The sequence below is a fragment of the Xenopus tropicalis genome, chromosome 8 (assembly GCF_000004195.4).
Source record: "Xenopus tropicalis strain Nigerian chromosome 8, UCB_Xtro_10.0, whole genome shotgun sequence".
NCBI lineage: Eukaryota > Metazoa > Chordata > Amphibia > Anura > Pipidae > Xenopus > Xenopus tropicalis.
This window is the reverse complement of record NC_030684.2, coordinates 87,494,620-87,507,537: the sequence shown is the minus strand read 5'-3', so window position 1 is coordinate 87,507,537 and position 12,918 is coordinate 87,494,620. Positions and strand designations below refer to the sequence as shown.

The following is a 12,918-nucleotide window of genomic DNA, read 5'->3' as shown; positions in this document are numbered from 1 at the left end:
ATTTACTTACCCCTGGCCCTTCCTTTTTTAGAATATCCACAGCCTGCTCTGGATTCATGCACAGCTGCAGCCACACAGGACATGTTTTAATGAGCCTGTCTAATACACTGATGCCTGATGGGACATGGCAATTGTTCTCTGTTCCATGTTTCTCTGGATCTCCAACATCTGCAGGACTGACCAATGAACAGTGAGAAAAATCAGAAACATTTTAAGACTGCAATGCGATTGATTGATTTTATTCCCAACTTTAAATAAGAATTTAAATAATATGATTTATCATACAACTGCATTGTGGAATCAGAACTAGTCTAATCCAGTTGAATGTAGAAGATGTGAAGTATTCAAATGTGAGGAAAAACAAAAGGAAATGGTTTTGAAAACAAAAAAATTGTCACATTCAGTTGTCAAGAGATTAAAGGTCAGATGACACTTAAGGGCATATTTATGTGTAAGTGTGTAAGCCAACATCATGTTACCCATAGATGCCAGCCAGCAATTAGATTTGAACGGTCAAAAGTTAGAAAACAAAAGCAAAGATCTGATTGGTTGCTATGGGCAACATCACCAGTAATGTTGGCTTACACACTATAATAAATATTCCTCTAAGGGTTTGAAATGTTTGGATTTGCTCAAATTCTGAATTTGGTAAATCCCAATTACACACACACAAAAGTCAAAAGGGTGTAGTAAAATATTTTATTACATACCAAACAAAAAGCAACATTTTTTAATTTCTGAAAAAAACCCACACACAAGAATTTCAGGCATAATGGTTGGGCTGTGTGGAATAAATTAGAAAAGAACAGACGGCTATGGCTGAAAGAAAAGCACTGCCCAGTTTTTACTTATTTTTTATTTTGTTTTATCCCCTATGGGAAATGAGACATGGAAATAGTGGATAGAAAACACCTGGGAACAAGGATGAATTAGAGAGGGCCCATAGTGGGGCATAGTGAAGTTACATATGTTATACGTAGAAGTGTTATTGCATGTTGCACAAAAATGCCATATACTACCTTATCCTCTTCTGCTAGCTTTATTTCCAGGAACACTTAAACACAAGGTGCTTAACTATTAGGGATAAACAGAATCTAAGGTTCAGTTTGGGATTCGGCCAAGATTCGGCCGAACCCACGCTCCTGACTGAACAGAATGCTTAAAATCACTTCACTTTTAGTCACATAAACACGGAAGTTGAAAATTTTTCGCCGAGCACTGAATATGGACCTATAACCTTTTGGGGCCTAATTTGCTTATGCAAATTAGGATTCAGATTCAGCCTAATCTGTCATGAAGGATTTGGCTGAATCCAAAAAAAGTGGATTTGCTGCGTCCCTTTTATCTATACTGTTGAAAAAGCATCACCAAGAACCTAACCATCAGATACTGGGAGAGGTGGGTACAGATGACCCAACCGATACTTTCCTATGTGGGATTTCTTGTAAATGCTGCTTATCAGCAAGGTGAGAGGAAACAGCCTCACATGGATTTATCAATCTTATATTGTGTTCTAACAACTTAGCTTTCCTTATGGCTCTTTGTTCTTTAAGGCGCCATGGGGAAGCTTTCATGAATGCAATTTATTTGCTCAGTTCTCAGCTCTGGCAGTCAATGATATGTTCAAAGACCAATTGGTATCATAACAATGGGGAAAGCAGACCCTAAAACTATGAGGGAGTCTGGGGGGACAAAAGTTCAGGTCCATGCCTGCATAGATTTGCAAGCGCACTGAGAAAACCAGAGAAATGCAGTAAACTAATATATGGGGTACTGACTTTAAAAGTCAAGCAAGCATGCTAATTAGCTTTTACTGCCACTGAGCAATGTATCAACTAATGTATCAAATTGTAACAAACATTATTGGAATGTAATACTTTATCTTAAAAATGTAAGTGAACTCTTCCGCTCCACCTCCCCGTCTGGCTTCCTCTTCCGGCTTGTGAATTTATAGGCACTCGCCCGACACACTTGCCCCTTTTGTGAAGTCATTGTGGGGTGGAGCAGGTGCGGGTCTATAAATAAAGGGGGAGAAGCCGGGTCGGGTTCAGGTTCAGGAGCTGGCAGGTTAGGGTCGGGTGCACATCAATAACATACAGTATTGTAGCCACTCTGACCAGATATTTTTTTTGTAATTTTGTATTCAACCAAAATTACAAATTGTGGATTTGGTACATGCCTAGTAAAGCTACTGAGGCATTGTATTAGCAATAGATTAGCCACAATAGTGCAAGCTAAAAAGTTATATTTATTCTGTAGAAAGCTTTACCATAACGGAGCTACCAGCCCTAGAAGCTCCCTGTGTTTAAGATATCGCCTTCCATTTTAGCTTGGTCTCAGTAACTTAGCTGAGAGGGAAGGTGGGGGGGGGGGGGGGGGGGGGAGAGAATAAAGCTGTGCAGACTCTTGTTGTACCTTGAAGGATTTTTCTGAGAGAAGGATGTCTGATACTGAAGAACACGTATACACAAAAGAAAAGAAATCCTGTGTTTCTTTTGATAGATGACTCAGAGCAGCTTTTCTGTCTGTGATTATGGCTTTATTTACATAAACATTTTTGATAAAGCTTAGTTTTAACTTTTCCTTCTCTATTAAGGGAGGCCCAAAGATCTAGATATCTTGCATCCCATCTTATGTAGCATTTAGTGAGCGAGTTCTCAGTATGCTTGCAGCTAAAGCAAACCAAGTGCATAATACTAGTGGAAGACAAGTTGTAGCAGCAAGCAACTGGCAGGGACTATATGGTTCTCATAATGTCCCATTAAGTAACATAAGGATGAATCCCAGTAGTAAACATGTACTTTAAACATATACTACAAGTATGGGACCTGTAATCCAGAATGCTTGGGACCTGGGGTTTTCCGGATAATGGATCTTTCTGTAATTTGGATCTCCATACGTTAAGTCTGCTAAAAATCATTTAAATATTGAATAAACCCCATAGGAATGTTTTGCCTTCAATAAGGATTAATTATACGTTAGTTGGGATCAATCACAATGCACAGTTTTATTATTACAGAGAATTAAAAATACATTTTGAAAATGACTATTATTTTCTAATAATGGAGTCTATGGGAGATGGCCATTTCGTAATTTGGAACTTTCTGGATAACGGGTTTCCAGATAAGGGATCCCATACCTGTAGTAAGCATTTTATCATTACAACAGTTGTTAGGTACCCTCCCAGGATTCCCAGCCTGCCTTGATCCCGTTTCTACATAGTTTTAGAGTAAAACAGAGGAAATCCTGGCAGGATCACACGTTTAACATTCAGACACAACAGACAACTGAAAATTCTATCCAAATTTGCAAAATGTAGGCAGCTCCCATCTTATCTACATCCTGCCGCAGGCTTCCTTCAGTCACAGTTCCCTATTCAATGGCTTTCCGGTGGAACATTGAGCTCCTGAGACAGAAAAGTCCATCAGGTGTAAAGATAAGCATTTGCCACATGTTCTAAGAATTCTCTGCCATTTGTTTCCATTTCTATGTACTCAGCGCATGTTGGCTATCACTGCAAAAAGAGACCGCGTTTTGTTATGGGCATATGTCAAGAATCCTAGCACAACCTCAAAATCTTTGGTCAAATAAATACAAGTTAGGCTCTGGGCTGTCTTTGGTTGCTATCAACATATGTAAACTTTTAGCAAAACATACTTAGTAGCATGAAGAAAAGTGAATTACTAGGATATGAGAACACTGTCCGTGCAAATTTCCACTGCCATTAAAGCCAAGTACAATTTAGTATTACTCATGGCAAGATACTGGACTGATTCAGTTCACTGTTTGGAAATAGTTGTTTGGAGAAATATTTAGAGTATAAAGCAGAAAAAAGAAAATTAAATATGGAACCAAGGGTGTCAATAGGAAACAGTACACTGTTGCAAGTGTTCTAAATGTTGCAAATCTGTTTTAGAAGCTTTGCCATCTGCAAGAAAAGCTTGTAATAAAGTGCCTAACAAATAAAATTACATTTCCCAATGGACTTTTTTTTTTTTTAACAGTTTTTTTTCCATCCCATTTACAAATAATTAGATTACCACATACACATCCTATGAATAGTGTTACATCTCTGGTTGAGATTTGTCTCTGTTTCAATCCAAGTCACAAAGCATACAGAATAATGCAATTCTCTTGCAAATTTTATCGCATAAACACAAAGATATTAATGTCTTTAGCACAACTCAATGTCTTCACATACATGTAAAATTCATTAAGGCTGAAGACACATGAGGCTACTTAGTAGCATCTACTTGTCACAGCTACTAAATGCCAGAAAATAATATACCATAGACAATACTGAGAATTGCTTCTGCTAAAACACATGTAGAGACAGTTATCAGTAAATGATCTGCATTGTTTATTTTTGTGGCCTTGACAAGTAGCTGCTACTAGTAGCTCAGTGTGTATTCACCCTAAAGGTACAGGAAATGCAACATTTAGAACAGCTAGAGAGCCACACAGTATGGCGGATGTAACTGACCCAGGAAACCTTAAATAAAGGTGAGAGCACACCACACACAAGATGATGCACAGTTTTGCTCTACCACTGCCTGGCTGCAGACGGAAAGAGATCCTGATGAAAGAAATTTTATCTAAACATGAGATGCAAAATTTATATGCTGGCGCAGACCAGCTGTGCTTTATGCCAGTTGCACCTTTGATACACCCCACACATGCACCGTTCTGTGTCTAGTCTTAATAAAACTGCCATAGCCTCCAATAAGCTTTAATCAGGTAATGAAAACAAATCTCTGAATAGTTTCTATGCGTTACTGCACTGGGGCACATTTATGCACTGTAACTGAGCCACAGACACTCACCAGAGTGTACTGTGTAAAACTATGAATTTTTATAAGGCTATGTAATAACTATGCAAATGCGCAGCTGAATGTAAAAATGTGGCATAAAACTTTTCATGGCAGACATTTTTTCCCCATCTAGATTTGTTCCATTATCTTCAATTGGTTATACCAGGTCTTATAAGGGGTAAGAATACAGACACAAATGCAACTTAGGGCTGTGGCACATGCCGAGAGTAAAAGCAGATATATAAAGTATCCCTAAGAGATATTTAATTAAAATCTTGAATTGAGTAATTAACCTGGTATGGTCAGGTATTTGGGCTCAATGTAACTTATCAATTACACATTTTAAAAAATTGTTTAAAGGACATGTAAACCCCACACACAAAAATTCAATCAGTGAATAGCCTCTTTGAAATCTTTCAATACCTGCCATACTGGTTGTCCAGAGGTTAATAGTAAGGCTGCAGCGTCCCCTATATCACTTAGATTTCCTTCTCCTCCTCTAACCCACTCGGCCCCCTCCCTCAGGAATTTGCTTTGGCTTGTGGGCATGCTCAGTTGTTCTAAACTCAGATTACTAAACACGCCCTCCAGTCTAGCAGCCAGTAAAGAGATGGCATTGCTGGTTCCAATAGAAACTCAGCTCTAGCTGTCTGCTTCAGTTTTATTCTCCCAGCCAACTCTCCTGAGCTCAGCTCAAACAAAGCAGAACTTTTATCAGAGACAGTCCTGCCTGTGTGAGCCTGTATTCTTGATGAAATGTATGCTGAATAAGGGTCTTTGTGTGTGTATGCTGTTTGCAGATTTAAATGTAATTATGTATCAGAGGAAAAATGGCCACCAGCTGAAAGCTGCTATTTGCTTTAGGAAAATGTGATGGTGCTGGCAAGCGGAGGGGATATATGCAGTACAAATGGTGCCATTTGGGTGGGGGAGACATGCCCAACTGATAAACATTGTAGGTAAATGTAGGCTTTACGTGTCCTTTAAAACTGTTGAACTGATTTGTAAATGTCACTTTTGACCACAATACCTTGCATGGTTAACCATGATAACATGATAATTAATCAGAAAAATACTTTAAACTCCTATTCAGGAAAAGCTTACTGGGAATTATTCCATCAGTGGAAAAGTATTTTACCTGAGGAAGGGAAAGGGAGGCAGTGTGTCCTGAAATGTTGTGCATGCCAGACAGTTTTGCAACAATGGAATAAATCCTAAGGGCTTTCCCAGAATCTGTCTTTGGAGAGCTTGCGTCATTCATGTGTACTACTCTTATATCATTCATGAAAAAACTGCTTTAAAAGGGTAAGAAAGCAGCTGTAATTTTTATAAAGCTCAGCATAGGACCTTGTTCAGGTGTGAGAGCTGTTTAAAGCACTATTACAGTATAAATTACTTTTTTATTTTCTATTGGTATTTTTTTCCTTGTTCTGCAACTACAGGCAGATGGTTGTGGGGATAAATATCAGAAAAACTAACCATGGAAAAAAAAAATGTACTTTAAACATCTTCCTAACAAGCAACACAATCCCACAATATTCTTTCCTAAACATCTCCTAATAAATGCAAATAGCTAAAATATGAAGACTTCTGTGTTGATTAACCTATACATGCAGAAATGTCAATGGTCCCAAACCAACATTTTTGGACAACTTTCTCAACTAAGAGACAGGCAAGGTTAACTGATTCATATAAAGCAACCTATTCATGCGAGGCAAATCTACTCTCTCTACAGCTGAACTGGGAGCTTGTAGCATGGATCATGAAAGACAGTTTCCCAAGCATGCCTAAATAAACTTGACAGTGCCATTTCACTTCTTTAAAGGGGTTGTTCACATTTTTCAGCTGAACTAGTTTTAGATAGTACACCAGAAGTAAAGACTTTTTTTTTTAGCTTTCTATTTTTCATTTTTGACTCTTTATAAAATTGAAGTTGAAACTTTACTTTTCTTCTCCCAGGCATTGCAGTCTTGCAGCTTTTACCATTTGCTACATTAGTGGATACATTTTTCCAGCAGCATCTGTGGAATGTTAGCAACTAGTATCAATTGTAACAGCTGCCTTTAATTAAATTTAGGGATTATGGTCTGCAGGGCCAAAGATAAAATATCTATCATCAAATGTATGAAGTTCGAACAGTTTACAGAGTCTGTGACTCCCCTTTCTTGAGCTGCTCCAGGGAGACAAGAGAAGGTAAAACCATAATACCTATACTTGCATATTAGAAAAATTGTCAAAAACAAAAAGCCATTAAAAAATGTATTTTCAGTTCAGTTGGTTTCAGATACATAAGAAATAAATATATTTAAGGTGAACAACCCCTTTAAAATATATTGTTTCTTGCCCCTCTAGAAAACAAGTTAACAAACAAATGGCATAATATGTCAAAGGGCTGGTCCAATTGTATTTTTTCCTTGAAATTGAACTGAAAATGGATCAAGTGGATCAACTATAAGCTATTTGAGGCAGGGGCTGAAATAGTAATTCATAATTCTTTTTGCAGTCTCTGCTAATATATTACTGTAATTTTATTTGTGGGAAATCTGGCAACCATTGTAGCTGTGCAAACAATTCCAGCAAAGAACATGGCACGCTTACCATTTACAGTACTTTCTTGGATTTCATTATTTGTGATGTGAGAAATGTCTGAAAAGCAAACTAGCCTACAGTGTATTACAGCACTTCAGCACCCAAGTTTTATAAACTGAAAATAGGGCAATTAAAAAAAACTGCTGTTCAAGGTTTTTTTTTAGGAAATTGCAATCCTCAAGGAAAATGCCATTTCATGCCACTATCATGAATAGAAATAAAAACGTAGATTAAGATAGATAAGATAACAGTTTTAAGAGAAATATTAATGTGTACAGTATATAGACTGAAAAACAGAAACAAACTAGGCTAAGTCAAAATTAATAGCCCAAATCTCCTGTTTAGCTCAAGAAATGGAAAAAAAGCATAGCTTTTTTAATGACATAAATAAAAAAAAATGGGCAAAAATGGTACAAGCCTTGTTCATTAAAAAAAGAGGTATACTGCCTCTTTAAGAATCCCTAGTATATGTCCAGTATCAGCACAAGCCCTAATGTGTTCAGCATATCAGAGATGCGAGGGTGTTGTTGACGTAGGATAGTAAGAGATAGAACAAGCCATGACACATATTTTAGAAATTTTAAACAGTAGTTGTTGCCAATTTTGGAGATTGTTTTACACACCCATTCCACCCTTACTCTTAGTCATCATATACCTGCACTTCTGTATACTATATTCACCTTCGCAAATCAGATTCAAATTATTATTTTAACAAGCATTTATAAAGGGCCTACATATTCTGTCATGCTGTACAATAAATAGGTGTATACAATGAAAATACAGCCCAATACAAAAGAAAAATTCTAAAAGGTTCTCTGCCCAAAACAATGAGGTTAGTAAATGAGCAGACCTTCTCCTGATATGCCCATCTCAAGGTAAAGGATATTGGACTAATTTCATTGTTTGGCCCGTGGGCCAAATGATTGAATTACAACGGCAAGTACAAGTACTGCATCAATGAGCCGATGTGGTTCCTGATCTGAAGTAAAAACAAACCTGCCCAATTTTAGGCCATATATTGGTTGGGTAGGCCCATTGGGGGTGCCCATAAATGGGCCAATAAGCTGCCGAAACGGTCTGAAGGTTTGGCAGCTGAAGTCTGCCCGTGTATGGCCACATTAAGAAAACAATAGCAAAGATCAGATTGGTTGCTATTGACAGTAACACCGGCGATGTTGGATTACACACTATAATATGCCCCAGGGGTGTATTTATTAACATTGGAGGCAAACATTACCAGTGATGTTGCCCATTGCTTTTGTTTTCTATCTTGTAGGTGACTGTTCTAATTGCTGATTGGATGCTATGGGCAACATCACCAGTGAAGTTTGTCTCCAGTGTTAATCAATAGTCACAGCTACTAATTGCCGCATGTGTGCTTGCCCTTTTAAGTTTAATAACGTTCCAATCCATCATGAGCACTGCTGCCAGACTCATACACTTTTACTCCCATCTCTGTTAGTCCTTACACTGGTTCGCTGTCATATATAGGATTTAATTTAAGATTCTTGTACTACAAAGCTCTAACCAGTGCCACCCCCACTATATATAACCACTCTAATCACAAAATACACCCCCAGGTGCAACTTTTATTCCATACATGTCCTCCTTAACGCTTCCTCATTACTTCATCTGACTCCCGCATCCAGGATTTTCATATGCTGCACCCATCCTCTGGAATGCTCTGCCCCTTCCCATTAGACACTTTCAGAGAAAGGGGTGTGTTCCCATACATGTGGTATCTCTTGTGTGTCTGGAGGAGAAACACAGTTCTAGCTGTTTCCAGAGTGTAAGACTGGGTGATTCTGGCTGTTCCTAATGAAGTCCCTGGGGTAGTCAGGAAGATTACAATATCATTTTTTTTAGATAGACTGTTCTTTATTTTTGATACCATATGAAGATAAGCACCTTGGTAATCCATTTTGATAGAATAACTTAAGGCAAAGTTACTTTTATTCTGCATTTTTTTGTGTCGGTCTCTTCTCTGCATAAAAAAACTTGATGCCTACTATTTCAAATAGCTAATCTTTACAGTTTTTATAACTTTGCAATTTGCAGATACTTTAATTAGCAGTTCTTACCCCTTTTCCAGACATGGCAGACAGATCGTTTGGAGGGACATTACAACAACCAAATATTAAATTATTGTTTAAAAAAAACTGAAGTCAACAAGGTAGCTTGTAAGCTATATTAATTGAATTGGGAGGGAAAGTGGCTACTATATATGTATGTATGTATGTATGTATAACTTTATTTATAAAGCGCTACTTATGTACGCAGCGCTGTACAGTAGAATACATTAATATAAGCAGGGGTATTAAAATAGATAAATACAAAGTATTACAAAAAGCACAAATAAATACAAGATACAGTTGCAATAAGTTAAAAATCAAAGACACAAGAGGATGGAGGTCCCTGCCCCGTAAGGGCTCTGGTACACGGGGGAGATTAGTCGCCCGCGATTTAACTCCCTGTTCGCGGGCGACTAATCTCTCCGAGTTGCCTACCCCTGCCATCCCACCGGCGAACATGTAAGTCGCCGGCGGGATGGCAGACGCGGCGGGGCGATTTGCGCGAAATCGCGCCGCCGCGTCTGCCATCCCGCCGGCGACTTACATGTTCGCCGGTGGGATGGCAGGGGTAGCCAACTCGGGGAGATTAGTCGCCCGCGAACAGGGAGTTAAATCGCGGGCGACTAATCTCCCCCGTGTGCCAGAGCCCTAAAGCTTACAATCTATATGGGAGGGTAACTTACAGACAAAAATAGGCAAATATAAGTGCTGTAGGTCACAGTGGGTGACATTACAATATAAGTGCTAGTTCCCTGGTCAGGTGCTGGGTGAGTTATATATATAGGCAGTAAAAGGTAATTATGATGTTATTTCTATCTGTACTTAGTGCCCAATACTGTTGCAAAGACCTGCAACTAATACAGTTTAGGAATCGAAACATAGGCCTGGCTGGTTATTAAAAAAAACTGCAATAAAACCAAGCACGTCTTTATTAGAAAAGGAAGGGGACACCTGGTAATTGCACATCCGCACCGAGCACACCGTGCTTTTGTTAATACAACTCCTACAAGTGGGAGAAGGAAATCTGATCCATCCAACTGGTTTTTCCAGTGACTAATCGTAAACTGCAGTTTCAGCAGACATTAGGCAAATGTTTTCAGACTTTTTAGTTAAAGACCCTATTTGAGGCCCTTAATTGATCAAGGGCCCCTTGAATAATAAAAAAAAACATTACAGATAAAACTATTGCTGTATCTGTAAAACCCTTAATCTCACCCTAAGTATCATTTAAGCATCCTCCCCCAACCCAAGCATTATTTGGGCCCCATCCCCTTGCAAGGCCAGCCCCAGAGTTTGGGAACACCTGCACAATAGGAATTCACCAATACAGGTATGGAATCCCAAAACCCATTATCCATAAAGCTCTGAATTACAGAAAGGCCATCTCCCATAGACTCCTTTATAAGCAAATAATTTACATTTACTACAACTAAAGGTGGTCATACACACAAGGTTGCCAAGCGAGCAGATCTTCACCCGATATGCCCACTATGGCTAGGGCTAAACGATTAAATTAAAATGGCGGGCATAGGTGCTGTCGGATCAAGGGAAGCATCAATGAGCCAATGCGGTCCCTGATCCAACAGAAAATGAAACCTGCCAGATTTCAGTTGGGTAGGCCCATCGTGGGTGCCCATACACGGCAGATAAGCTGTTGAATGGGTCTAAAGGACCTTAATCGGCAGCTAAAATCATTATTATTTTTTAGTAGATCAAAGGTACGGTGATCCAAATTACAGAAAGATCCCTTTATCTGGAAATCCCCAGGCCCTGAGCATTCTGTATAATAGATCCCATACCAAAACTATAAATCCCTGATTGCTTTTTCAGAGTGAAAGCATACCACATTACCTTAGATTGTTTTGACACCCCCAATGTGTCCATGGCAAAGTGATTTTTTTTTTTTTACATTTTTCTATTAATATGGTATTGAAATATGCCAAAGCTGTCTTTAGTATCCTCCCTTAATATTGGAAATCTTGACTGCATTTTTACAAGATGTTAAACTAGTAGGGTGTAATTTAGGTAATTTTGGACACTGCTCTCTTCTAGCACTGAATAGTGCAGTTGGCAAAATATCCCACTGGTTACATTTGCCATAGGCCTAACAACAGCAAGACAGGAGTGTGGAATGCCTTTATCTGCTTGGGCCCAGGTGTGGCTCTAACTGACTGAATACATTTGAGAAATATTTCATGCATCCCACAAAAAGGGCAATGTGGCAGTAAAAATGGTTTAAATAAAGCATAGTGTTTGTTGTTGAGAAATTGGTTTTTACGATTAACATGGCAGATTTATAGGCAGTAGCCTGAAATCCTGGAAAGGCCCCTTCCTGGGAAGGAGCAACTTCAGAGTAATATAATTCACTTTGCTGCATCAGCAGTAGATTCCTGCAGAACCAGGCTGCACTAAATAATTCCGCTTTGGCAATAGCCACGTTACTTGCCCATAGCCACAACTCAGGCGCTAAGCAATTGTATGTGATTAAGCTGGGTCATGTTAGCTTGCCTGAGAGCCAAAGCCCATGGCTAATAACTGGCTACACAACATTGTACTCTACAACAAACAGACACTAAACTTTACACTAACATGTCCACAAGCTCAGGGTTATGGCAATTACTGCAAATTAACTAAAACGTATCAAAATAAGCCTCCGTTATAAAGACAATTTTCCTTACATATTGAAAAAACGAATGCACAAATCGTACAGAAATGCAACGTGTCAGGGTCCTGCAGAAAGTACATTAACCCTTGCACTGCCCATCGGATTCACCTAGCCGCGTTAACCCTCTGTATGAAGCGCAGCTGAGAACTTTAACGAAGCTTTAGAAAAGTTTAGAGCGTTACCAGGAGTCCCGGGCTGCTGCCTCCATCCCTGCGCTTGTCCCGGACTCAGCCATCCTTCCGGTGCTGTGAGGAACTGTGCGGGGGCGGAGGGCTCCGGGGCATGCTGTGTGACTGAGGGAATCCCTCGGAGCTGCTGCTAGGAGCACAGCCAGTCGGTGCGAGTTCTGTTCTGTACTTCCTGTGTTGGTTAGTACTGGGGGGATCTCAGGAAGGGGCTGTCCTACTCATAATTCTTAGGTTATTGAGTCTGTGGAGCTGCCCTAGTTTAGGGAAAGCCTCTTAACCCCTTCTTGCTCTAGTGGGGTGTTGCCTGGCTGAGTGTGTGAGGCCCGCACACTGAACATATTTGCCTGCCCCTATTTATATTTATAAAAATGGAATAACTGAAGCATTTGCAGTGCAAATGTCCTTAAAGCTTTTTAAATATGGCATATTCACAAATTGCAAATAATATGCACACTCTTCTCTTACGCCACAGCTTTAGTTGCGGAAACATTATTTGCTAAATTGATTTTGCAAATTGTGAATTTATATTAGCAAAAAGAAAATTGGTGCAGCACTTGCACATAATAAACATGCACAGAGGGCATGCCCATGCA

General features: G+C 39.2%; 1 protein-coding gene across 1 annotated transcript in view; it reads right to left on the bottom strand.

The window, feature by feature from the left end:
- Window positions 1-12,586, bottom strand: part of rin3 (Ras and Rab interactor 3) — a 41,335-nt gene extending 28,749 nt beyond the window's left edge. Inside the window, exons 1-2 of the mRNA XM_002933206.5 lie at window positions 12,320-12,586; window positions 11-176 (exon numbers count right to left, since the gene is read on the bottom strand). Coding sequence (XP_002933252.2) covers window positions 11-176; window positions 12,320-12,372 — 219 coding nt within the window. The 5' untranslated portion in view covers window positions 12,373-12,586. The remainder of the gene's footprint in view (window positions 1-10; window positions 177-12,319) is intronic.
- Window positions 12,587-12,918: the final 332 nt, after the last annotated feature.